General features: G+C 49.1%; 1 protein-coding gene across 6 annotated transcripts in view; it reads right to left on the minus strand.

Annotated features, from left to right (window-relative positions):
* SLC28A1 (solute carrier family 28 member 1) overlaps positions 1-20747 on the minus strand; it is a 90600-nt gene extending 69853 nt beyond the window's left edge. For 3 of the 6 annotated variants that reach the window (XM_030813840.1, XM_030813837.1, XM_030813839.1), the window contains exons 1-5: positions 17530-17625; positions 16525-16613; positions 14929-15020; positions 10398-10581; positions 1236-1377 (exon numbers count right to left, since the gene is read on the minus strand). In XM_030813840.1, the coding sequence (XP_030669700.1) occupies positions 1236-1377; positions 10398-10581; positions 14929-15020; positions 16525-16613; positions 17530-17625 (603 nt within the window). Of the gene's footprint in view, positions 1-1235; positions 1378-9486; positions 10147-10397; positions 10582-14928; positions 15021-16524; positions 16614-17529; positions 17642-18591; positions 18708-20635 lie in introns of those variants that run through there. The other 3 variants (XM_030813838.1, XM_012507165.2, XM_003268466.4) reach the window with 3 other exon arrangements.
* Between the last annotated feature and the right edge of the window lie 6675 nt (positions 20748-27422).

The raw sequence follows: 27422 nt of genomic DNA on the forward strand, positions 1-27422 counted from the left end.
CTCCTCACCAGCTCGTGTGAACCCTGTCTGCCTGACCGTCTCCAATCTCTCCTCCATAGGCTGGGCTCCCAGCCACCTCAACCCCAACTCTCTCCATGCCCACACCCCACGCCCCTCCCAGGAGATGAGAGCTGGGCTCCTCAGGTTGCTGTTCCTTGATGAGCATTTAATAATTCCTTAGCAGTGAGTCCAAGCTCAGGTGTGTATCATAAGCTCCTGGGAGGCTTGGCTGTAGCCTGGGGAAGGTGGTAGCCACACTGTGAAACAGGGAGGGATCTTATGCTATGGAGGCAGAGAGAGAGAAGGTTCCATCTGCCCATGTCAGGGCCCTCCCAAATGGGTGCGTGGCCGCCTGAGTACACATCAGAATTTAGTCTACATCAGAATTTAGTACACATCAGAATTTAGTCTACATCAGAATTTAGTCTACATCAGAATTTAGTACACATCAGAATTTAGTACACATCAGAATTTAGTCTACATCAGAATTTAGTACACATCAGAATTTAGTACACATCAGAATTTAGTCTACATCAGAATTTAGTACACATCAGAATTTAGTCTACATCAGAATTTAGTCTACATCAGAATTTAGTACACATCAGAATTTAGTACACATCAGAATTTAGTCTACATCAGAATTTAGTCTACATCAGAATTTAGTACACATCAGAATTTAGTACACATCAGAATTTAGTACACGTCAGAATTGTGCTTGCTGACAGGATGATTGCTGCCCTTGCCCTTGAGTTTCTAACGCAGTAGGCCTAGGGTGGGGCCTAAGAAGTTACATTTCCGGTAAGTTCCATGGAGGCGCTGCTGCTGCTGGACTGGGGCACAGACTTTGAGAAGCACTATTTTAAGCTAATGATTCCAGGAAACCCTTGGCTCTGCAGACAGACTGGAGTTCTGGCCTGCGTTTTCTGTGGTTGGGGGTGGAGGTGGTTCCTGAGCCTACAGACCTGAAGACCAGGATGAGACTGACCAGAGGACATGTCACCAAGGAAACAAATGTCCTGGTGGCCTCTGAGTCTGGAGAGACGTCCTGCTGGGGAGTTTGAAGACTTCTGCTTCACAGGAAGCCTGTCCTGATACACACTGGTCTTCTCCAGGCCCTGAGCCTCCAGGGCGCTCCCAACAGGAGCATCTGCCTATACCCCAGCTCCCAGATCCAGCCTAGGGGCAGAAGAGAGAGGCAAACACTTCCAGCCCTGGGCCCCACAACTAGCACTCACTGCGCAATGATGCTTTGAGCAGGCAAAGAGGAGAGCGATGAACACGCAGATTCCTGCGAAGGACACCAGTTGCTCAGGCCGCCGGGAGGTGTCCAGAGACAGCCACAGGACCAGGCCCAGGAAAGCAGCAAGAGCTAGGCCCCTCCAGGCAAGAGTCAGAAAGCCATCACCCTCAGCATTGCACCCTCACCCCAACCACCCACAATAGCACCCAGGGACCCCGAGAAAAGGTGCTCAGGGCTGGGAGGAGGAGAAACAGCACAGCAGAGTGGAAAGAGCACCAGCTCTGGAACCACACGCTGGGAAGGGCTGACCTGGCTGTGTGACCTCAGGCAGATCGCCTTGCCTCTCTGAGTCTAGTTTCCTCATGGGTCAAATGAAGCCAGAGACCCCTCATTTCTCAAGGTTGCTGAGAGGATTATATAAGGGGATGTATGTACCAAGCTGAGCCTAGTGACAAGCACCTGGCTCCATCCAGCTACAGGAATCTTACCGCTGCAGTGATGCTCAGCTCAGCCTCTGACCTTAGGGCAGAAAGGACCTGTGCCACCCAGGACTCAACACTGTTAGCCATGACTGCAAAATGCCTAGAAGGATGTAATGTGAGTTTGGACCACTGAGCTTAGCATCTGAGACCAAGGAACGGATCCAACCTTAACAGAAACACTTCCCTCCCTGGGGCTGGGATTTGTTTGTCCAGGATGCAGCCTGAAGGGTGGGAGAGCTCAGATTTTGGCATCAGGTACTCAAGATCTCACCCCAAGCCAGTCATCAACTCAATCCGGTCATCAACTCACTGGGTACTACTAATGACAGTTAATGTTCATTGAGCACCCGTTATATGCCAAGTACTATACCGATGCTGAGAGACATATTCTTTTGATAGAGATGAGGAAACTGAGGCAAAGAGAGGTTAAATAACTGGCCCAAGGCCACTCATCTAGAAAGTGGCAGAGCTGAGATTTCAACCTAGGCACTCTGGAAGCTAGGTCTATTCACTTAACTACAGTTTTATCCAGGCCAGTCCTAGCTGATAAGCAGAAGACCAAAGATCTGAACTCAAGCAGGCTAATTCCAGAGCCTACTGCTTTTCTTTCTGCTCATATTTTTAAACTCTTCTCATTCCAGTTCAATGTGCACAATCTTTGCCTTGTTTTTGTGCCAGCTGTACCTCTCTTTACTTACTATTTCTCTTGAGGTTAACTGACTTTATAAGAACTCAAATGTGGCTGGGCGCAGTGGCTCATGCCTGTAATCCCAGCACTTTAGGAGGCCAAGGTGGGTAGATCACCTGAGGTCAGGCATTCGAGACCAGCCTGGTCACCATGGTGAAACCCCATCTCTACTAAAAATTCGAAAATTAGCCGGGTGTGGCAGCGGGTGCCTGTAATCCCGGCTACTTGGGAGGCTGAGGCAGGAGAATCACTTGAATCTGGTAGGCAGAGGTTGCAGTGAGCCGAAATCGCGCTACTGCACTCCAGCCTGGGTGACAGAGCAAGACGACTTCTCAAAAAAAAAAAAGAAAAAAAGGAAAAAAAACTTAAATGCTTGTCTCAGATTTTTTATTTTTAACAGCTTTATTAGCGGTATGGTTGATATATAATTAATTGCACATATTGGAGGTGCTCAATTTGATATGTTTTGGCATATGTATACTCCTCCTTGAACCCATCACCGCAGTCAAGAGAGTGAATGTATCCATCACGCCTTTTGTAATTCCTTGCCTCCTTCCCTGTTCCCAGGTAACAGTTAATATGTTTTCTGCCACTAGATTAGTCTGCATTTTTTTTTTTTTTTGAGACAAAGTCTCATTCCATTGCTCAAGCTGGAGTGCACTGGCACGATCTCGGCTCACTGCAACCTCCACCTCCGGGGTTTAAGCACTTTTCCTGCCTCAGCTTCCCAAGTAGCTGGGACTACAGGGATGCACCACCACACCCAGCTAATTTTTGTATTTTTAGAAGAGATGGGATTTCACCATGTTGGCCAGGCTGGTCTTAAATTTCTGACCTCAAGTGATCCGCCCGCCTCAGCCTCCCAAAGTGCTGGCATGAGCCACCGCACCCTGCCTAGTTTGCATTTTTAAGAATTTTATATAAATTTTTAAAAAAGAAAAGAAAGGTTTATATAAATAGAAACATACAGTACATGTCCTTTTTTGTTTGACTTCTTTCACTTAGTGTAATTATTTTGAGATTTATCTAGGTTTCTGCATGATTCACTAGTCTGTTCCATCTTATTGCTGAGTAGTATTCTATTATACGGATATACCACACTTTGCTTATCAATTCACCTATTGATGGACATCTTGGTGACTTCCAGTTTTTGGCTATTGCAGATAAAGCTGCTATGAACATTCAAAACTTCATGTGCAAGTCTTTGTGTGGATATATGCTTTTATTTCTCTTGGGTAAATGCCTATAAGTGAAATAGGTAGATTATATGATAGGCCTGGAAACTGCCAATCTGTTTTCTCCAGCAATTGCACAATTTTATATTCCCACCAGCAGTATGTAAAAATTTCAGTTCCTCTATATCCTTGCCAACACTTGGTATGGTTAGTCTTCTGAATTCTACCCATTCTAATCAGCATATGGTAGTATCTCTTTCTGCTTTTAACTTGCATTTCTCTACTGATAAATGATGTTGAGCATCTTACCATGTACTTATTTGCCACTTAGGCATCTTCTTTAAATGTCTGTTCATATCTTGAGCCTTTTTGTTTTGTTTTGTTTTTGAGTTGGAGTATCGCTCTGTCACATAGGCTGGAGTGCAGTGGCGTGAGATCCTGGCTCACTACAACTTCCACCTCCTGGGTTCAAGCAATTCTCCTGCCTCAGTCTCCCGAGTAGCTGGGACTACAGGTGCCCGTCACCATGCCTGGCTAATTTTTGTATTTTTAGTAGAGACAGGGTTTCACCATGTTGGCCAGGCTGGTTTTGAACTCCTGACCTCAGGGGATCCACCCACCTTGGCCTCCCAAAGTGCTGGGGTTATAGGCGTGAGCCACCACGCTTGGCCTCGAGCTCATTTTTAAATTGGGTTATTTTTCTTATTAAAGATTTATGACAAGGCCGGGCGCCATGGCTCTGTCTCCCACATTCAAGTGATTCTTCTGCCTCAGCCTCCTGAGTAGCTGGGACTACAGGTGCACACCATTATGCCCAGATAATTTTTGTATTTTTAGTAGAGACTGGGTTTTACCATGTTGGTCAGGCTGGTCCCAATCTCTTGACCTGTGATTTGCCTGCCTCAGCCTCCCAAAGTGCTGAGATTACAGGCGTGAGCTACCACACCCGACCTAAATTGATTAAATTTTAATGAACTTCCTTCCTTCCTTGCCTTTCACCCTTCCCCTTCCCTTTCCCCTTCCCCTTCCCTTTCTGTCTGTCTTTTTTGAGGCAGGGTCTGCTTTGTTGCCCAGGCTAGAGTGCAGTGACATATAGGCATATTGTGCATAGCTCACTGCAGCCTCGACCTTCTGTGCTCAAGCGATTCTCCTACCTTAGCCTCTCAAGTAGCTGGGATCACAGGTGCACACCACCATACCTGGCTAATTTATTTATCTATTTTTTTTTGTAGAGATTCAGTCTTATGATGTTACCCCGGCTGGTCTCAAACTCCTGGGCTTAAGCAGTCTTCCTAGCTCAGCCTCAAAAAGTGCTGAAATTACAGGTATTAGCCACTGCACCTGACCTCATTTCTTTTTGTAGAACCAGGTTTCTGTCTAGTAGCATTTTCCTTCTCTTTGAAGAATTTCCTTTAACATTTCTTTCTTACTTTTTTCCTTTTTTTTATTTTTTTTTTATTTTTGAGACAGTGTCTCACTCTGTCTCCCAGGCTGGAGTGCAGTGGCATTTCTTTCTTTCTTTTTTCCTTTTTTTTTTTTTTTGTTTTTTTGAGGCAGTGTCTCACTCTGTCTCCCAGGCTGGAGTGCAGTGGCATGATCTCGGTTCACTGCAACCTCCACCTCCCAGGTTCAAGTAATTCTTGTCCCTCAGCCACCCAAGTGTAACAGCTGATACTACAGGCGCATGCCACCATGCCTGGCTAATTTTTTTTATATATATTTTTATTAGAGACAGGATTTCACCATATTGCTCAGGCTGGTCTTGAACTCCTGGGCTTAAGTGATCTGTCCAACTCGGCCTCCCAAATTGCTGGGATTATAGACATGAGCCACCACACCCGGCCGGCCGGCTTGCCTGCCTGCCTGCCTGCCTGCCTGCCTGCCTCCCTCCCTCCCTCCCTCCATCCCTCCTTTCTTTCTTTCCTTCTTTCCTTCCTTCCTTCCTTCCTTCCTTCCTTCCTTCCTTCCTTCCTTCCTTCCTTCCTTCTTTCCTTCTTTTTCTTTCTTTCTTTCCCTCTTTCTCTCTTTCTCTTTTTCTTTCTCTTTCTTTCTTTCTGCCATAGTATCTCCCTCTATCGCCCAGGCAGCAGTCGGTGGTGCGATCATGGCTCACTGCAGCCTATGTCTCCTAAGCTGAAGCGATCCTCCTTTCTCAGCCTCCTGAGTAGCTGGGACTACAGGTGTGCACCACTCCTTTGACATTTCTTGTAGCGTAAATCTGCTTTTTATGTCTGAAAAATTATTTCAGCTTTTGTATGACTGAAAGAGTTCTTATTTCCTCTTCTTTTCTGAAATAGATTTCACTGGTAAAGAATTCTAGGTTGACACCCTTTTGGGTATTTGCTATTGTTGTTTACTGTTCCACTATTTTCTCACTCATTTTTGACAAGAAATCTGCTAGTAATCCATATTTCTGCTCCTCTCCACATGTCTTTTTTCTCTAGTTGTTGTTAAGGTTTTATCACTGATTTTAAGTAATTTGATTATTGCCTTGGTATAGTCTTCATGTTTCTTGTGCTGGGGGTTCGTGAAGTTTCTTGAATCTTTGGGTGTCCAATTGTCATCCTATTTGGATTTTTTTTTGGACATAATTTCTTCAAATATTTTTTCTCTGCCCTCCTTCTCCTCTGGAGACTTCAATTGTGTATATTTGCCACGATGCTCTGTTTGAATTTTTTCAGGTTTTGTCTTTAAGATGTGTTAGGCAGGGCCTGAGAAGCATTTATTCTAGAGTTGATTTTTTTTTCTCTGCTACTGAGCCAAAACCTTCTGAGTATGCTAAACAATGCCCTGTGAATTTTGAGGTTTATTCACCTGTCAGGAATAGACACTATTCCTGGCCCTGTGTGATTCCAGGTATGACTCCCTCTTCTCCTTTTGGGTGGTTCTTTCCTAGCCCTAGGGTAGTTTCCTTGTCTGTATTCTCTGAGCAGAACTCAACTGCATGTTCAAGGAGGATTCTCTGCATAGCTCTGGGCTTTGCTCTGTGATCTCTCAACTGTGTCTCTGTGCTCTGCAATGTGAACCCTGCCTGCCTTGGCTTCCCTGGATTTCCAGCTCTGTCTCTTCAACTTAGGGAATCTCCTGGTCCCACCTCAGTTTTCCTTCCCTGTGCTGTGGTCTGGAAACGTTCTCCAGGCAGTCAGCTAGGGAGACCATAGGGCTAAACTCATTTGTTTCCTAATTCTCAAGGGTCGGTGTCCTTTATTGCCTGATGTCCAACATCTAAGAGCTCTTGTCTCATGTATTCATTCCAGTTTTTTAGCTGTTTCAACTGGGAGGATAAACCTGGTCTCTGTTACTGCATCTTGACTGGGAGCCAAAATCAAATGCATGGGTTTTTTTTTTGTTTTTTTTGTTTTTGAGATGGAGTCTTGCTCTGTTGCCCAGGCTGGAGTGCAGTGGTGTGATCTCAGCTCACTGCAAGCTCTGCCTCCTGATTCACACCATTCTCCTGCCTCAGCTTCCTGAGTAGCTGGGACTACAGGCGCCCACCACCGCGCCTGGCTAATTTTTTTCTATTTTTAGTAGAGATGGGTTTTCACCATGTTAGCCAGGATGGTCTGGATCTCCTGATTTCATGATCCGCCCACCTCGGCCTCTCAAAGTGTTGGGATTACAGGCGTGAGCCACTGCACCCAGCCAAATTCATGTATTTTTTAACAGCTTCATTGAGACAAAATTTACATGCCATACAATTTGCCCATTTACAGTGTATGGTTCAAGGATAGAAGGTCCTCACAAAACTAAAACTAGGACTACCATATGATTCAGTAATTCTGCTACTGGGTATACATGAAAAAAAAAGGAAATCAATATATTGAAAAACATCTGCACTCCATGTTTATTACAGCATGATTCACAATAGCCAAAATATGGAATCAACCTAGGTGCCCATCAACAGATGCATGGATAAAGCAAATGTGGTATATATACACAATGGAATATTATTCAGCCATAAAAACCAATGAAATCCTGTTATTTGCAGCAACATAGATGGAATTGGAGGTCATTATGTTAGGTGAAATAAGCCAAGCACAGAAAGACAAATATTGCATGTTCTCACTCACGTGTGGGAGCTTAAAAAGTAGATCTTATGAAGATAGACAGTAGTTTGGTGGTTACCAGAGACTCTGAAGGGGAGGAGGGAGGCGGGATGATGAGAAGTTGACTAATGGGTACAAATATACAGTTTGAGAGAAGAAATAAGACCTAGTGACAGATAGATCAGTAAGGTGGCTACAGTGTACAATAATGTATTGCATATTCCACAATAGCTAGGAGAATTTGAATAGTTCTAACATAAAGAAAGACAAATATTTAAGTTGATGGATATCCCAAGTACACTGATTTGATCTTTACAAATTATATGAATGTATTAAATTATCACATGTACCCTGAAACTATGCACATTTATTAGGTTGGTGCAAAATTTATTGCATAACAGCAAAACCAAAATTACTTCTGCACCAATCTAACAATATTATGCAGCAATTTTTTAAAGTGTATTTTTGTTTGTTTATTTGTTTGGTTTGGTTTTTTTTTTTTTTTTTTTTTGAGACAGAGTCTTGCTCTGTCACCCAGGCTGGAGTGCAGTGGTGCAATCTCAGCTCACTGCAACCTCCGCCTCCCAGGATCAAGCGATTCTCTTGCCTCTGCCTCCTGAGTACCTGGGATTACAGGCGCGTACCACCACACCCAGCATTTTTTTTTTTTTTTTTTGTATTTTTAGTAGAGATGGGGTTTCACCCTGTTAGCCAGGATGGTCTCCATCTCCTGACCTCATGATCCACCCACCTCAGCCTCCCAAAGTGCTGGGATTACAGGTGTGAGCCACTGCGCCTGGCCAAAAGTGTATGGTTTAATGGTTTTAGTACAGTTACAGATTTGTGCAACCATTACCATAATCCTAGAATATTTTCATCAGCCCAAAGAGAAACCCCAAACTACTGGCGGTCACCACCTCTTCTTCCCATCCACCCTAGCAGTCACTAATCAACTCTCTGTCTCCACAGATTTGCCCATTCTGGACATTTCATATAAATGGAATCATGCACTATATGGTTCTTCAAGACTGGTTTCTTTCACTGAGCGTGATGTTCTCAAGGTTTGTCATTATTGTAGTATTTATCAATACTACATTCCTTTTCATGGCCGAATAATATTCTATTGTATGGATATATAGATTTTCTTTATCCATTTTTCAGTTTATAGACTTATGGGTAGTTTTCACTACTGAGTAGCTGGGATTACAGGCGCCCAACACCATGCCTGGCTGATTTTTGTATTTTTAGTAGAGACAGGGTTTTGCCATGTTGGCCAGGCTGGTCTCAAACTCCTGACCTCATAATCCACCCGCCTCGGCCTCCCAAAGTGCTGGGATTACAGGCATGAACCACCGTGCCCGGCCAGCCTAACCATTTTCTAAAGCAACTGCACTGTTTCGCATTTCCACCAGCAGTGTCTAAGGGTTTCGATTTCTCCACATCTTTGCCAACACTTGTTATCATCTGTCTTATTGATTATGGCCATCAGACTGAATATGAAGTGGTATCTTATTGTGGCTTTGCTTTGCATTTCCATGATGGCTACTGATGTTGAGCACATTTTCATGAGCTTTTTGGCTATAGCAAAACCTTTTATCATTCTTCAAATGGGTTGTCTTTTTATGGTTGAGTTGTAATTCTGCATACACTTTATGCAGACATATGATTTGTACATCTTTTCTCTCATTCCGTGAGTTGTCTTTTCACTTTTTTGATAGTGTGCATTGCAGCAAAAAGTTTTTAGCTTTTATGAAGTCCAGTTTATCTGCATGCATTTTTTAAAGGAAACTTCCTATCAGTCCCTCAAGTGGAAAACCATTATCAATGACTTGTCATAGAAGACCATTGCAAAAAAAAATTACAAATGTATTTAATAAAGAGAAGTCAAATGTAACAGTAAATGTATTTATAAATAAAATTTTAAATGTGTTCATCCACAGGCTGGCTCAAATCATTTTGCTGTGGTATGTGGATCTCACTTTGGGAAAGTGAGAGGCACCCCTGTACCCCTGCGTCCCCCTGACTTAGTCTTTGGGTATCTTTGGTCACCAGCTTCTTCATCAACAAAATAGAGTACTGAAATAAATTGGTGGTCTCAGACTTTTTTTTTTAAGCCATAGAAACCGTTTTTTTTCCCCCAGCAAATTTTCTTTTTTTGTGAACCTTGGCTTATAAAACACATAAATTTAGAGCTGCCTGGTGAAATGGTGGGTTGGGCGGGAAGTCTGAATTTTCCCTCCCCAGTCTCCCTCTCCTACCCTGTGACATCGCTGAGATTTCCAGCGCTCCAAGGAATCCAGTTTGAAAAGCAGCAGATCTCAAACTGTTGTCCAAGGACGCTGCTGGCTACATCAGAATCCCCTGGAGGCTAATGAGAACTACTAGCACCTGGACCCCGATCGCGCCTGCTGAATCCCACTCCAGGGATGGTCCCTGCGGCTTTTTGGCTCACACTGCCCAGGTGATCTGAGGGAGGCACTGATTCAGGCCCTCCTTGCTCCATGGGCTGGGATCCCTGAATGGAGGAAACGGTTGAGTCCAGTTTTCATCCACCACAGTCACCTGCTGTAACTGGGACTAAGAACTGGTGAAACACCACAAAGATGCTGCTTTGTTTGAAGCCACCCACCAGCTCCTGCCCTGGGGCCCCAGAGAGTTCTCCATGATACAGAGCCTGCCTCCTCCAGCCCTGGCCATAACCCTGGAGCCAACCCCTCAGCTCATGGGCCCTGCCCTGCCCTGCCTCGGGGCTGTGAGCTCACTCACCTCTTAAACCAGAGCAGCAGGCGGGGATGGCCCTGAGGCTTGAGAAACCGCCTCAGCTTTGGCCCCAGAAGCCGTTTCAGCAGGCGGTGGCCCAGGAAGGTGAGGACCACACAGGTGAGGACAAACAGAGCCAGGGCCCTCTGGAAATCCAGAAGGCAGGCCACCAGCAGGAAGGCAGCGAACCCTGGGGGACGAGACAGAGGAGGGGTCAACGGCCAGGACACCACCTCTTCAGACCCCTGCAGCCCCGCCCACGGACTCCACCTTACTCCACCCAGAGCGTGGAGGGCAGGAAAGTCACCCAACCTCACTGAGCCTGTTTCCTCATCTGGAAATAAAAACAACCACCGCTACTGTGCCAAAAAGTAGTTAGGAGTTACTGGCAGAAGGCGTTGTGAAAGGGCCCTGCAAACTGTAAAGTGCTTACCAGATGTGAGGGAGATGTGTAAGGAGGCCATGAAGCCAAACAGTAAGAGGCACTGGGCATCAGTGGAGCATCTGCTGTGGTCCAGCGCCATGCTAGGCCCCACGGAGGAAGGAGATGAGCCCATCAGCTACTCCATGAAGGAGTTCACACATGTGTGCCCGGACTGTGTTCTGAAATGTTCTTCAATGACCATGCTTCCTGGAGTTTCCTTTCCCCTTTTGCCCTTCTCTCCTTTGAGCCACTCAGCCAGTCCATCAGGAAAGGCACGTGAGAATGGATAGCAGAGGGGGAGATGTCTCTCCCTAGATTTTTTTTTTTTTTTTTTTTTGAGATAGGGTCTCACTTTGTTGCCCAGGCTGGAGTACAGTGGCGCGATCTCGGCTGACTGCAACCTCCACCTCCTGGGTCCAAGCAATCCTTCTGCCTCAGCCTCCCGAGTAGCTGGGATTGCAGGTGCCCACCACCATGGCTGGCTAATTTTTGTATTTTTGGTAGAGACAGGGTTTCACCATATTGCTCAGGCTGGTGTTGAACTCCTGGGCTCAAGTGATCCGCCCGCCTCAGCCTCCCAAAGTGCTGCGATTACAAGAGTAAGCCACCGTGCCCGGCCTCTCCCTGGCTTTTGAATTTCAGAATCCAGAATCCTCGAAGAATGGAAACGACTCATAGCCATGGATAAAAAATGTGATCTGAAACATCACGAATAAAGGTAAGTTCTACCCAACCCCTCTGCTACAGGCAATAACCAGGACACTGGTATCACAGAGAAAGCGCCTGAGCCTGGCCAGGCCGCCAAGCCAAGTGTGTTTGCAGCATTGCAAGCAGTGAAGCCCTGTGCCTGGCTTCCTGGTCGAGTCCCAGGGAGGTCCCAGGACTGCAGAGAGGGTAGTGCCCGTGTGGTGCATGGCAAGCAGGGCCCTAGAAAGCCAGTGAGGCTCTGCAGGCACCAAAACAGCAGAACTAGTCTCTATAAGAGGCCTGAAGAGGAGAGAGGCGGGAGACCAGAATGAGCCTACCATGGAGAAGAGGAAGTCGCCATGGCCACCTGCAAGGATAGACGACCCAGGACCAGCTGGAGAAGTGGACAGGTCAGGAGACACTTGAGGAGTAATGATACATAAGCCCCCCCAGTGACCCCCAGAGGAAGGGATGAAGGGAGGTTCCAACTGGACAGAAACTGAGTTCCCGTCACTCACGGGATAAAATTGAGGTAGAAGATAAGTTGAGTTACAAAGAATAAAATGGCCTTTCTCTCACATGGAAGCTTGTGGGCTGGAGTTCCCACCTGAACGGGTGTCATTGAGACACACGGGTGGAGCCCCACAGGGCGGTGCTGGGGCTGCTGGTACCAGCCATGGGGGTTCAGGGGAGGGGGACCTGGCCAAGGAGAGGCTCCGTGGTCGCCAAGAGGTGAGCTTAGCACTTCAGATGCATTTTCACAATGAATCCTCATAAGACCCCTACAAGGTGGGGTCTACAGTGATGCCCACTTGGAGAGTGAGGCCTCTGAGGCCAGCCGAGATGAGTGCCTCACACAGGGAGGGCATGGGGCTAGGAGGCCAAGAAGGTCTGTGCGCCTCAGAACCTGCGCTTTGTGGTCAGGGTGGGCCAGGAAGGCTGGGGGGGTCTGGGCAGGCCAGGACGGGGACTCAGGGAGAGGAGGCAGTGTGAAGGGGTCCTCCAGGCGAGGCACAAGGACAGAAGTGCTTTTGGAAGTATTTTATTCATCTAGGATCCATTCGCAGGGATTGGTTTGGGGACGGGCAGGACCTGAGCTAAGCTCCTTGAAGACCTCCCTGGGACTTTGGCTGGGACAGCTGGCAAGAGGCATCACCTTCTTCTAAGACTGGGGACACCAAGGCCATCCTTGTTAGTCTAATGGTGCCAGGGCTGATGCTGCACCCATGAAGAAGGCCTACCTAAGGTGAGCAAGCCACTGTCACAGCTCAGGGGCCAAGTCCTGAGAATATGAGCTTCATTTCTCTATCACAGCTGTTCCCAGAACATCTGTAAACAGCCTCCCCAGGAAAGAGGTGATGTAATAAAGATACTGAAAAGCCAGAGAAATCAAAGTCACCCAGAAACAGAGAAAGTCACTGCTGACCATTGCAAGGGATCATTTAATGATTCAGATTGCATTCCTGACAGCCATGGCAAACATGGAAACAGGATGAGAGGAGTAATTTTCATTCTCTACTGGAGAGAATTCAATTGTTCTTTAAGAGAAACAAATCAGATCTGAGTGAAGGAGGCAGCCAAGGAAACAGAGATGGCCCTGGCTTCAGACCCTGCCAAAGGTGGACGTCACCATCTCTAGAAGGAAGCTGTGAGGGACATGGACTCACCCCATCTCAGCAGTTGACCCTGCTTTCAAGTTCACCAAGCAGACCAGGTCATTGCTGTCACCTCTCTCACTGCCCCTCCCCTCCAGAGCACCTATAATAACCTCTGCATCTGTACCCATCTTCCTTTTTCTTTTTTTAAAATTTATTTTTATTTTTAAAACTTTTTGTAGAGGTGGGGTCTTGCTGTGTGGCCCAGGCTGGTCTCAAACTCCTGGGCTCAAACAATCCTCCCGCTACAGCCTCTCAAAGTGCTGGGATTACAGGCATGAACCATCTGCCATGCCTGGCCCCTCTTTAATTCCAACCTGTCAGGATGAGGTGAGCTTGCTCCTGCAAAGACCCACTCCTCCCCGTGGGGTGGGGAGCTTTTCTACTCCGTGCCAGGGGACCTTGCTCCATCGGACATCTCTTCATCTCCCATTCCTTCACATTCCTTCTACAAATTCCCCACCTCAGCTTGTACACACAAAGTGTCTCCCACCCCAAACTCATGCCCATCCTTGACACTGGGTCACACCCTGCCCATTCAGCCTCCCCGCCTGATCTTATAAAAATTGATCCAAAAAGCCATTTACACTTGCTGTCTGCACAGCCTCATCTCCCGTCTGCTCCAATTCAGTTTTTGCACCTACACCCTAAGTCACCAGTGGCCTCCTTGTCCCTAAATCGGTGGACGTGGCTCAGTTTTTGTCCTGCGGGTCTTGCAGAGATGCTGCTGATCTTTTCCTCCTTGAAACCCTTGCTCCTTTGGCTGCCGCTAACCCCTTCTGTGTGGCTGGTCTCCAGGCTTCTGTCCTTGACCCACTTCTCAATTCATTCTCCAAGTGTGCCTGGGGAGCCTCCTCTCTCCCTCAGATGGCCTGGCAGTGGCACCTCCAACAAACTATCCTAATTATCCCCTTCCTGCCAAGACTCCCTCCTGCACGCATGTTCTCTAGCTCTGTGGAAGGCACCATCATCCTTCCGTCACCCAAGCAGGCCCCTGGGGCCAAGTGCAGCTAGCATTGCTTCTCTAGGACCTCTTCCATTGCCCCGCCCACCTTCCACAGCTTCATGCTCACACAGGCACTGCAGCCCTCAATGTCTCCGTCTCCTCATCTTTCCTGCCCTCCTCCCAGTGTCCCACAGTGTGAATTCCACCTTGACGCTTCCCTGTTCAAACCCTTCAGTGGCTCTCTCTGGCCTTGAGGGTAAAATCCAAGTCCCCGAGCATCCTCCCATATCTCTACCCACTCCCCATCCTGGGCGCTTTCCTATCCCTCCAGCCCCATCCCCTGGCACTCCTTGTCTAGAACTTTACCCTCCAGACCTTACAGTGCAGACGTCAAACTTTATCGAAACCCACACCCTGCCAGTTTTCACCTTTGCTCCTGTGACTCCTCTGTGTGGAGTGCCTTTGCCCTCCTTAGTATCCTTCCTCTCCACCTGGCTAACTCTTACTTAGCCTGTGAGACTCCAATGTCACCTCCTCCTGGAAGTCCTCCCTGACCATCCCCCATTCCTCCTTGGTGCTCCCAGATGACATGCTGCATTATGTAGGACTGTTTCTTCCGCCTCCCTTACTGATGAGGGAGTGCCTTGGGAACAAGATCTGGCCTGGCTTAACAGATGCCTCAGTACCTGGCAAGGGAGCTGGACCTGAGTTGGTGCTCAACAACCGTTTGTTGAATGACTGGGTGAGTGAATGACCCTGCCCTGAGACATGGATAGCTGAGGCAGGAGTCATTGTGTCCTGGGTAATGCTGGGCCCCAGCCTCACCAGTGCAGAGCAGGCCTGTGCCGATCCATCGAAACAGCTGCATGTGCTCCCTGCAGAAGCTTCCGGCTCTCAGGGCTGGCTGCAAGTTCCTCCTGGGAACAGGACCAGCAGGGTCCATGAGTGCATGAGCAGACCCCACCTGGGGGAGATCCTCAGAACCTCCACTCAGGTATGTCCCCGGTAAAGTGGCAACAGGGGCAAGCCAGGGCTTGCCTTGACATCCCCACAGGGCTGCAGGGCAACCCCAGCCCAGGGCAAACGTAGAAATGGTTCAGGCCTTCCTGCCTCTATGGCAGCACCCACAGGCCCCACTACCCCAGTGATAGTCTCTGCCTCCAGGGCTCGGGAGGAAGTTCACTGAAAAGGCAGAACCTCATCAACATACAGAAATGTGGCCGATGGGGGGCGAGGTGGCTCACACCAGTAATCCCAGCACTTTGGGAGGCCCAGGAGGGTGGATCACTTGAGCCCAGGAGTTCGAGACTAGCCTGGGCAACATGACAAACCCCGTCTCTACCAAAAATACAAAAATTAGCCAGGCATGGTGGCATGCGCCTGTAATCCCAGCTACTCAAGAAGCTGAGGCAGGAGAATCGCCTGAGCCCAAGAGGGGTTCATGCCACTGCACTCCCGCCCAGGCAAAAGAGTGAGACCTGCCTAAAAAAAAAAAAAGAGAGAGAGAGAAAGGAAGGAAGGAAGGGAAAGCAAGCAAGAAAGAGAAAGAAAGAAAAAAGAAAAGAAGGAAGGGAGAAAGAAAGAAAAAAGAAGAAAGAAAGAAAAGAAAGGAAAGAAAGAAAAGAAAAGGAGAAGAAAAGAAAAGAAAAAAGAAAACCACGGATGGCTGCCTTCCCTCCCCTGTTGTTCATCCACCTGCTCATGGGACACACACTGAGTAGATTCCCAATCAATGCTAATTGGAATCCACCCACCAGCTGCCATTTTAAGGAGCCTCACCCCCTCTGAGTCCCCACCTCCCACCTCCTGAGAGGGTGGAGGAGGCATTCTTCCCATACCCCCTGCCCAGGCAGAGAGACAGAATCCCTCCCCCACCACCACCCCCTGCCCATCACGGTGTCCTCAGCTCCGGATCTGGCCAGCAAGGACCCAGATGGCCCAGGCATCGGGAGGCGGAGTTCTAGGCTCACCTCAGACACTCGCTGCCTATGCCACCTGAGCTGGCCCCTTCCCCTCTCTGGGCTTCTACCTCCCTGTGTGAAATCAGGGACCTTGCCCAGTTCAGGATTTTTAACCGGAGTCTTCAGACTCCCCGAGGTACCCCAGAGACTGAATGGGGGTAGAAGGCAGAAGGGGGAGGTTGAGAGGGAGGCCTGGCTGGTTCAGGGCAGGCCCCGCGGTACATACTGGGATTCCTGATGGGATTTCATTTCAGCTGCTCAAAAGCCGGTGGGGAGCCTGTGACTTGGCTCACCCTCGAGGCTCATGTGCCTGTGCGTGTTAGCTAAAGCGCCTTTATTCCTTCCTTCAACAAAGGTTCACGTCCCCCCAGCTCCCATCCGCCAGGAGGCCCGGCTCCCCATCCTGTTCCCAAGCAGCCTCCACCCCAGGCCCGCCCTTGTCTCTGCAGAGATCACCTACCATCTGGAGAAGGGCTTCGGCGCCGCCTCGCTCCAGCTGCTCCTGATCTCTGTGGAGCTTAAGTCACTGCTAGGGAGCTGACCTTCCTCCTACAACCAGCAGGGGGCCGTCAGGTCAGCCTGCCCCTTCCCCACCCACAGGAACTTACAGCTGGGGGTGGGGGGCCACGGTGAGACCCTGGCTGAGAAGGGGACTGGGCTGGGGCACAGGGAGGAATTAGAAGGCTACTAAACTGAATTCTGCAAGGCAGGCACTGAGCACCTACTGTGTGCAGGGCTCTGCCAGACACATCTTGCCCTCAGCGAGCTCATGGTCTGTGCAGGGACAGACACCTGCGGCCCAGCTGTGACTGAGAGGGGCTGAGGCGAGGCCTGTAAGGGAGGCCCCAGGCAGGGCTACCTCATCATATGACCTCAGGGCACCATGCACCCCCCAGTCTGTGGAGCTGTTTTGGGTGGGGGGCGGGTATTCTTGCAGATGACAGCGTGAAAGGAGCACCCCAAGAGACAAGGGCAGTGAAGGGGAGGGGGCTTTGTCAGAGGAGGCTGGGAGCGTGCAGGCTGTCCTACCAGGCTCCGAGTTCTGGGTGGTGTGCCTCGACCTGACCTGGCCACTTGAAAGCAAGGACAAGGCTCCTTGAAGGCTGAGATTTCCTTAGAGACCCCCTTTCCCCATCATCTGGTTTTGATTCTCATTCTGTAGGTCACAGCTCGAATGTCACTTCCTCATTGGAGCCTGCCCTGCCCTTTCAGACTAGGACTTTCAGACTATAGTGCACACAGTACGTGCTCAGTCAATGTTTAATGAGTGAAATAAAGGGGGCTGCCTTGTGTTGAGGAGGCCGACACACTGGGAGGTTCATAACTGTGCGAGCAAAGAGGTGAGGAGGGGGCAGAAGAATGGGGTGTGAGGGAAGGTGGTGAACAAAAGCCTCATCACCTCGGCAGCTGGGCTCAAGCCAAAGAGGCTGAGGGGTCGGGATGACTGATGGGGAAGGGTACAGACCAGGCTTTCCAAGAAATCAGCCCCCATGTTCTCCAGACCCTTGGCCACAGATGTGAGAGAGATGGATTCTCTTCGTCTTGAGGGGTGGTTCTCCATGTCCCAGACCTTCCAGCTGAAAGACAAATCAGGGAGGGCCCAACGCTGAAAGGGAGGCCAGGCAGGGCCCAGTTTAGGGGCCTGGGGAAGGGGGAGAGGACTGAGTGGGGGGAGCAGATGCCTGGCACAGCCAGAGCCCTGCCTGGGGGCCACCTATGCCATCCCAGAGCTCACCCCTCCTTGTGACTGGGACCGCAACCTTGACTTCTCAGCACATGGAGGAGGTACCCTTCCTTTTTCTAGGGTCTCCCTATGTTGCACAGGCTGGTCTCCAACTCCTGGGCTCAAGCAGTCCTTCCACCTCAGCCTCCTAAAGTGCTGGGATTACAGGCGTGAGCCGCCACCCCAGCCTGCACCCACACCTGAACCTGTAAGAGGCAAGTCCCTGTGAACTCTGGGAGTTCCAGGCAGAAACAGCAAATTCTGCCCACTTCATAGGGAAGGAAACTAAGGAATTATATACAGCATGTATATGTATCTGATACAGGCATTTTTCTGAAGAGAGGACCTAGCTTTCATCATTCCTTACAACTGGTTAAAACTATTACCATTAAGCAAGATCTTCATTGTATTCTACTTTTCCATCTCTGAAAGATGGAGGTGCGACATCCTTAAAGGCATCATTCCAGTCCCTGCATCCAACTATACCCGAAACCAATCCTACTCCTGGACTTTCCATTGCAAGAATCAATATAGTTCATTTTTTGCTGAAGCTCAGTTCATAGGCTTAAGCTCATCTGTAAATAAGAGTGGTAACTAACACCTCGTCTCTCCCTTCTCTTGTTCCCGCTCCTTTTTCTCCCCTTGGGTGGTGCCCTACTCCATCCAAATGCCAGCCCAGTTAGGCTGACATACTCAGAGACCCGTGCACGTGTGTGCACACACACAGGCAGAGCCTGGAAATGCCCCGGCTCACACACAGACACACAGCAGCGCACACAGAGGCAGGGCCCTGTTTCTACTCACGTATTTGCGGTTAGCAGGTCGCTCTCAGAGAGAGAGGGAAGCACACGTCTCTGTGGGGACAAGCTGGGTCCAACCTGCTTTTGCTCTGGCTTGCCTTGTCACTTCAGCAGAAATTCCTGGGCAGAGTCCAGGGTCGGAGTAGGTTGGGCCCTGCCACCCGGTTCTGCCCAGCGCCTCCCCAGAGGCCAGGGCCACAGCCAGGGTGGGGACCCCAACCCGGTCTCAGGAATACAGGAAGCAGGCCCACTTGCAACCTGGCTCCCTGCAGCTCCTGCCCACTGGCTGCTGTTTCTCCATCAGAGATGCCCTCCTCTGCCCTCTCCCCAGTTCCCAAACTGACCTCTTCCAAGCCTACTAGGGCCGCTTCTTCCAGGAAGCCAACTATGTGATTATTTCCCTCCCGCTCCTTCCCTCCCATGGCCTCCTTTCTCCAGCCAGGCTGTTAGCTTTTTGCATTTTATCTTTCATTTTGCATCTTGCTCTATCTCCCTTTCTCACTAGATGGGGATTTATTATAACAGCAACCAATTTTCCTACGCTGGAAAATGAGGAAAGCAGTGTAGCTGTCAGAAATAGTAAAAGTGTTTCAGGTCTGTCAAGAAAACAAAACCAAATCACACCATTTCCCCTTCATTTCATCTTTGTTAAATGAATACCTAAGCCAACAGTGTGCAAAGTGAAGGGCTGAACGCTTTAGTTTTTCAATCCTGAAACTAAACATTAAACTCATCTGATGGGATTGACAACATCTCTTTAATAATTAATGGTACGCGCTCAGGACAAAATCCTTTATGATGCATAAATACTTCCTAGTACCGGCACATCCTGGTTGTTTTGGAAGTTTGGAGAGGATGGTGGATGGATACCCTCTCTTTTTGAAAACATTTTTTCTTCATCTGTCATTTGAATTACCAAAGCATTACAAGTGTATCATTAAATATTTAAACATTAGAGAAATATACAGAATGAGGGAAGTTAAAATCCCCGGAATCTGAGCCCCCAGGGATGACCGCTATTGAGTTTGTGGGGCATTTTCCTCCTTTTTTTTTTTTTTTTTTTTTTTTTTTCTGAGAGGGAGTTTCACTCTTGTTGCCCAGGCTGGAGTGCAGTGGTGTGATCTCGGCTCACTGCAACCTCTGCCTCCTGGGTTCAAGCGATTCTCCTGCCTCAGCCTCCCAAGTAGCTGCGATTACAGGCGTGCACCACCATGCCTGGCTAATTTTGTATTTTTAGTAGAGATGGGGTTTCTCCATGTTGGTCAGGCTGGTCTCGAACTCCCGACCTCAGGTGGTCCACCTGCCTCGGCCTCCCAAAGTGCTGGGATTACAGGCATGAGCCACTGTGCCTGGCCTTTTCTCCACTTTTTTTTCCTAAATGTATATTATTTTATGTTATTCATTTTCCAACAGGGGATCACACAGTAACAGTGTTCTTATAATTTGATTTTTCTAGCAGAGTTCCACACACTGTTGAGACCCCATGTGTTACCTTGATTGAAAACTAGCCACAGAGCAAGACTCTACCTTTAAAAAAAAAAGAAGGGGGGGCGCGGTGGCTCACACCTGTTCTCCCAGAATTTGGGAGGCCAAGGTGGGCAGATCACTCGAGGCCAGGAGTTCGAGACCAGCCTGGCCAACATGGTGAAACCCCCTCTCTACTAAAAATACAAAAATTAGCCAGGCATGGTGGCAGGTGCCTGTAGTCCCAGCTACTCGGGAGGCTGAGGCAGGAGAATTGCTTGAACCTGAGAGGTGGAGGCTGCAGTGAGCAGAGATCACACCACTGCACTCCAGCCTGGGCGACAGAGCGAGACTCTACCTCAAAAAAAGAAAAGAAAACTAAATGATGTCTCTGAGCAGGACTCCTGTCTTCACGGGTGGCCACCACAGGGATGGGCCCGGAGCTGTCCTCGAAGGGGTCTTCACCAAGCCCTAGTGAAGAAAAAAAGGACGCTACCTGCTTTTCCACTTTGCCCTGTGCTACCCTCTTCCCCTCCTTTCTCCAGTCCTGCCTTCCCTCCTTTCCTACTGTCCTTTCCTCTCACCCTTGTTTCTGTCAGCATCCAGAGGGAAGCCAGGAACACAACACGTCCGGCAGCAACCATGCTTGCTTCGAAACATTCTCGACACTGCAGCTTATAACCTTCACATCATTGTAGGCCCTAATCTCTACAACAAGGATTTAATGGGCTGTGTGTCTTGAGGTGGACCTTGAGCTTGGAGCTCAAAGGTCTCTACTCCTGCCTGTCAAAGTTAACTTGCTGCCTTATTTGGGGGTAGGTAATAGAACCTATGAGGAGTCAATGCGCTCCTGCTTAGGAAGTACCTGGCAGGGAGTCCAGCAGCATCAGGCTGGCAGGTGTCATTGCTGTCACAGGTCCCATCCAGGACTGTCCTGACACTGCTCCCCTCCTCCAGGCCAGGAGACTCCAGGCTTCTCCCCTGCTCCTCCTCTCAAGGAGGCATGGCCAGCAGGGATCCCAGCCCCCAGATGCCAAGCCGTCTTTTCAGGTGGAATTTGGCGAAAAGCCACAGGCTGGGGAGTTGGGAGGCTGGATAGATTGGGGTGGAGACCCCAGGGAAAGACCAACAGCTGCAGGACCTCAGGTGTCCCGGCTGTGCCCATCCAGCTGTGGGACCTCAGCATGTCCCTGGGCTTCTTGGTGGCCTGTTTCCTTAGGAGACAGTCTCTGAGGCCCGGCACACCCGCTGGGGCCCGCTGAGTAAGACCTAGAGCTGAGCCAGGCCGGGGCAGAGTGGGCAGAGGACCACATAAATATGCACAGATAATTTCCCTCACCATCCAGCAGAGCTCAGAAGGGTTGACAGTAAAGGGGCTGCTCCGCCCCTGCAACTCTGTCCCATTCCTCAGAGGCAACCACCTAACTTTTCTGGTTTTAGTTCTTCTGCAGGCCACCTCCTGTTTTAGGGAATTATTAGTCAAAGAGTTGGAGAGAATCTCTTCTCGCCAGGCTCTGACGTAATAGGATATTTTATAAGTAGTGAGTGAAACATTCAAAAAGCACAAGAACTATCAGAAGAGTTCCTCAGCAATCTCTTTATTTTCTTCTCATGATTCTGCCCACATTCATTTCCTAGCTCTTCACAGGTGAGGTCTTTCATTGCATTGATTCGTGTATCCAAGCACTGGACAAATAAAGAGGCTCATCCCTCGTCAAGTTCCATGAACCTGACCTCATCGCTCCTCTCTCTTAAACCTGGAATGATTGGCAGAAAGGGCATCCGTAGAACTTTTTCTTCTGCATTTGGCATTGAAAAATGGACTTCCCGTAGTCTGTAGTAGAAATATTGGAGAGTAGCAATAATCCTAGCACTTTGGGAGGCCAAGGGGCAGGTAGATCGCTTGAGCCCAGGACTTCAAGACCAGCCTGGGCAACATAGGGAGACCCTGTCTCTACAAAAAATAGAAAAAATTAGACAGGTGTGTTGGTGTGCACCTGTAATCCCAGCCACTCGGGAGGCTGAGGTGGGAGGATCATTTAAGCCTCGGAAGTCAAGGCTGCAGTGAACCATAATCACACCACTGCACTCCAGCCTGGGCGACAGGAGTGAGACCCTGTTTAAAAAAAAATTGATGACATAGAGCTAAATACAAAGACTAAAGAAATATCTTGGGCTTTTATACTCTTCGCTTGTAACTCTTCTAGTTTTCCTGTGGGAACAGACTAGCCCAAGTGTTAGAGCACACTGCTCTCCTGGCAACTACAGAGCTAGTTCAGCTGGTCTCAGGGGAAGAAAGCATTCCAGTACCCCAAAGGCTGGAACCCCCCAGCCCGCTTGGCATGATTATCCAACGGTCTCCGATATAGTTTACTCCTTGACCCACTGTACTCGCTGAGAACATCTGGGCACTTGTGGTCATTATCCAATACAAAATGAAAGGCCGAGTCTGGGGCTCATCTACGGCAGCAACAGGAGGCCTCGTAGAATTAGGATGCCTGGTCCCACGTGCAGGAGTGCTTAAGGCCACCAGGCAGGGTGAAAGCAGTTCAGAGATCACTGTTCCCAAATATTTAATATTTAATCGATTGTACTTATAAAGTGTATTTCCCTTGTTGTTGTTTTTACCTTCTATTCCTCTTGCCTCTCCAGCTCATATTAGCATTTTATTTATTTATTTTTTGAGACAGGGTCTCACTCTGTCTCCCTGGCTGGCATGCAGTGGCGCAATCTCAGCTCACTACAGCCTCGACCTCCCAGCAATCCTCCCACCTCAACCTCCAGAGTAGCTGGGACTACAGCTGTGCACCATATGCCGGCTAACATTTTTTTCTTTTGTAAAAAATTTCATCCCAGTTGTTCTAATATTTATTTATTTACTTATTTTGTAGAGACAGGGTCTTACCATGTTGCCCAGGTCTAGAACTCCTGGGCTCAAGTGATCCTCCTGCCCCGGTCTCCCAAAGTGCTGGGATTACAAGTGTGAGCCACTGTGTCCAGCCTCATATCAGCTTTTCATATAGTGAGAAATTGAGATAGTTCCTTTTCAGTTTGATCCAGATCAAGATGTTCTGCAAACCAAGGGTCTTAATTCATGTTATGCTGTTGGGTTCAGGGATGATGTCCCTGTCTATTATAGGTTTTATACTAAAGGCTATATCTTCCTTCTAAAGTACACTTCCTCCAGCTATTGGCAGGGGCTGTGGAGACTATTAATTTGGATCTCCATTGCCTTATTGATCAAGTCACAGTTGATAAGCTGATTCGCTATACAGGCAAAAATAATTCCTTGATTGTTCCATCTTCTCCCCCTGTCAGAGAAGTGGTCTGATGTGGCCCTCACTGAGCCTTAGGGTGAAGCCAGATATTTTTACAGGAGTAATCATGAAGAGGACTTAAGGCCTCCTGGCAGGATCCAGGAAAACAAATCTACCAAAGACCAGCAGGGTCCATACAGAAGTGCTGACAAGTAGGGCATCACAAATTAAATACAATTGTTAGGTAGAACAAAAATGGACACCTGTGACTGTCACATCCCATATTCAGACACTGAAACTCTCCAAGCACATCTCGTCCCCTACCCCCCAGGTGGAATTCCACCACTAGTGTCCTGCCATGGAGTCAAGGGCGTGGCTGCGTCTTTCGCTCTACTCTCACTGGTACTCTCACTGTTGTTCCTGGATGGGCCTGCCAATCAGACACCATGACTCACTTGGAAACACTCCTTTCCATTTCACTATGCCTGTAGAAGCAAGGTTCCTGATTCCAAGGGCTGTGTCCAGTTCCCTCAGTTCTGTGGCCGTGGAGATCTGACCCATCACAGAAGCTCAATACTGGCCAGCTCATGGGCCGGGAGCCTCAGCTGTAGCATTTCCTGTTGGTTCCCACCAGTCTCCTTCCCCAGGGCAGTGCTGGTCCCCACAGGGATGAGAGCTGGAAAGGTAGTACTCAGAGGCTTGGGCAAAGAGCTTTGTTAACCACCCCAACCTCAGGAAATGGAGAGGCACCGGAGCTTCCAGGTTGGAGGGGAAGAGCAGTGTGTGAGGGGCCCTGAGATGGATCCTGTAGTTCCAGGAGATGGTGACAACAATGGTACCAGCTGGCACAGTTAAGAGCTTGGCAGATGCCGGGCTCTGTGATAAGAGCCTTACCTGCACTATCTCAATGAACCCTCACAATAACCCAGTGAGGTAGGCACTGGCCACTGTTTCCCCTACCTGTCCTCTATGGGGGAGTATGATGGGGGAGCCAGTACCCGAAAGGGAGCAACTATTGAGAAGTTGGCCAGCCTGAGGTAAAGCCAGGGGCCACCGCGCTGCGTGCTAGTATTTGGAAGATCTGAGCTAGCTCTTGAGGTGTCTGCCCCATGTGACCATCTCATCAGCTGCATGGCAGGCAGGATGGATTCTGGACCCACACTTGGACTCTACTGCTGTGGACTGTGTTCTCTGGTCAGACTCTGTGTCATCAGGGTTACCGTGTCTCTGAATGACTTCCTGGGTAAGACCCAGTGTGAATTCTGCAAGGGTTGATTTACTGGCCAGTCAGTCCCATACCCTGAATAAGGATCCAACTGCTCCAAGGATATACATTTTGCCATGATAGAAAAGATGAGCCCTCACGCAGTGGCTCACACCTGTAATCCCAGCACTTTGGGAGGCTGAGGCGGGCAGATCACTTGAGGTCAGGAGTTTGAGACCAGCCTGATCAACATGGTGAAACCCAGTCTCTACTAAAAATATAAAAATTAGGTGGGCATGATGGTGCATGCCCGTAGTCCCAGCTGCTCGGGAGGCTGAGGCAGGAGAATTGCTTGAGCCCAGGAGGCAGAGGTTATAGTGACCCAAGATCACACCACTGTACTGCAGCCTGGGCGACAGAGCAAGGCTCTATTTCCAAAAAAAAAAAAAAAGACGGAAAAGAAAAGATGAGCCACCAGCATGGTAACACATGCCTGTGGTCCTGGCTACTTGGGAGGCTGAGGTGAGAGAATTGCTTGAGCCCAGGTGTTTGAGGCTGCAGTAAGCCATGATAACACCACTGCACTCCAGCCTGGGCAATACAGCAAGATCCTGAAAAAAAAAAAAGAAAGAAAGAGAGAGAGAGAGAAAGAGAAAGAAAGAAAGAGAGAGAGAGAGAAAGAAAGAAAGAAAGAAAGAGAGAGAGAGAAAGAAAAAGAAAGAAAGAAAGAAAGAGAAGGAAAGGAAAGAAAGAAAGAAAGAAAGAGAGAGAGAAAGAAGAAAGAAAAGAAAGAAAGAAACAAAGAAAGAAAGAAAGAAGAGAAAGAAAGCAAAGAAAAGAAGAGTCCCAGTGAAATTTCTCTGTCAGCGAGCACCAGCACAGCAGGATGCCTGATGGATCTTATGCAGATTCCTTAGCCTGAGATGGGGAGTCTGTTCAAGTGATTTATTGGGGGAGTGTTCTTGGGAGAAGGGGATAAGGGAGGCAGAATAGGGCCAGGGGAAGAAGCAGCAGTGTGGTCTCAGCTGGGGCTTGGCCTTAGTCTGATCCCACAGACACACTCTAGAGCCCAAACTCTCCCATGGAGTTCCTTCCACTTTGAGGTGAAGCAAGGACAGCCTTTTGTAGCAGTGCTAGTCATGGGCCAAGGATGGGGGCAAGGATTAAGAGTGGAAGTGGGGATTGCCTCCCGGATGAGGTGGCTTCCATTTGGCTCAGGACAATGCTTCAAAATGTATGTTTCTGGAGCAGTTGATTCTTATTCTCTGAGCTACCTCAGCATGCTTCAGAGAAGGGGCAGCTGTGAGTTGCTACCAACTAACAGCGCCTGGGGGATGGGTTCCCCACGGTAAAGGGCATCTGGGCAGGGCACCAGCAGCATCCACTACAGGTAGGAATAGATTGCTTCTGTTGGCTGGAAGCAGGGTGCAGGCTCCTGTGGACCACTGCAAGCATGGGCCCATGACCAGGCAGGGCTTCTCCCCCATGGGCATTCTGCCTGCCTTGAAGTGGGTGAGTCTTAGGGAGGACCCTGGCTTTGTCCACAGCTTTGTTCCGATGAGAATCTTTCTCAGGGGTTTGGTGGAATCAAGGCAGTTTAGTGTGAAACCAGAGTATTTAATTTGGTCAGAACTGTCAGCTGGCTGGACTCCACGGGAAAGTGTCCCATGCTGAGCCTGGGTGCACTACTCCAACCACTCAAAAGCCAGTGGCCGGGCCAAGCACGGTGGCTCACGCCTGTCATCCTAGCACTTTGGGAGGCTGAGGTGGGAGGATCACTTGAGGTTAGGAGTTCAAGACCAGCCTGGCCGACATGGCGAAACCCTGTCTCTACTAAACATACAATAATTAGCCAGGTGTTGTGGCACATGCCTGTAATCCCAGCTACTCGGGAGGCTGAGGCGGGAGAATCGCTTGAACCCTGGAAGCGGAGGTTGCAGTGAGCCGAGATTGTGCCACTGCACTCCAGCCTGGGTGACAAAGCGAGACTCAATCTCGTAAAAAAAAAAGTCCAGTGGCCACAGCGGTTGACTGGACACTAACTCAGCCCAGAAATCCATGTGGTCATGTCCTGTTGAAACTCTACCATGAGGAATGTGTCTCAAATTCCAGGTTGAGGGTCCTTCACCCTCGTGTGTGGTGTGTCCCCTGAGGCCCTTTGGAAATAATGAGAAAGGGCCATTTCTGAACCCCGTCAGTTCTGAGATCAGACAGTGCCTCATGGGAAGTGAGTTTCCAGGGCCTCTGGGTGTCAGTAGGGGGCGCCTCCTGTCCAGAGATAGCTCCAGCCCAAACACCAAGAGCCTCTTCAAGACAGACACTGCCATCCCACTGAATTCCAGACATCCTGTATCCGCCACTGAAACTTAACAACGCAGCTCGGATTTGCCTCGGTTGAGAGGGACCCAGTCCACTAAGGCAGCTCCTGAAGCAGAAGGAGGTGGTCGGAGTCGCTCTGCTGGCCTTTCCATTTCAAGAAAGGTCCAAATAATGGACCAGCAAAGGAAGCTGAACGGAAGCTCACCACTAGACAGGCTTGGGGAGACCAGAGCCCGGGAAGCCAGACCCCAACGCCATTGCCCCTCAAATCCCACCCAATTACAAACAAGTCATTCTTGTTTTTTCACTTCTGGTAGCAACTTCTTTTTTTCTTCTTTTTTTTGAGACGAAGTGTCACTCTGTCACCCAGGCTGGAGTGCAGTGGTGCGATCTTGGCTGACTGCAACCTCCGCCTGCTGGGTTCAAGCAATTCTCCTGCCTCAGCCTCCAGAGTAGCTGGGACTACAGGCACGCGCCACCATACCTGGCTAATTTTTTGTATTTTTGGTAGGGACATTATTTCCCCATGCTGGCCAAGCTGGTCTCGAACTCCTGACCTTGTGATCCTCCTGCCTCGGCCTCCCAAAGTGC

Source organism: Nomascus leucogenys, chromosome 6, assembly GCF_006542625.1.
Source record: "Nomascus leucogenys isolate Asia chromosome 6, Asia_NLE_v1, whole genome shotgun sequence".
In the NCBI taxonomy this organism is placed as follows: Eukaryota; Metazoa; Chordata; class Mammalia; order Primates; family Hylobatidae; genus Nomascus; species Nomascus leucogenys.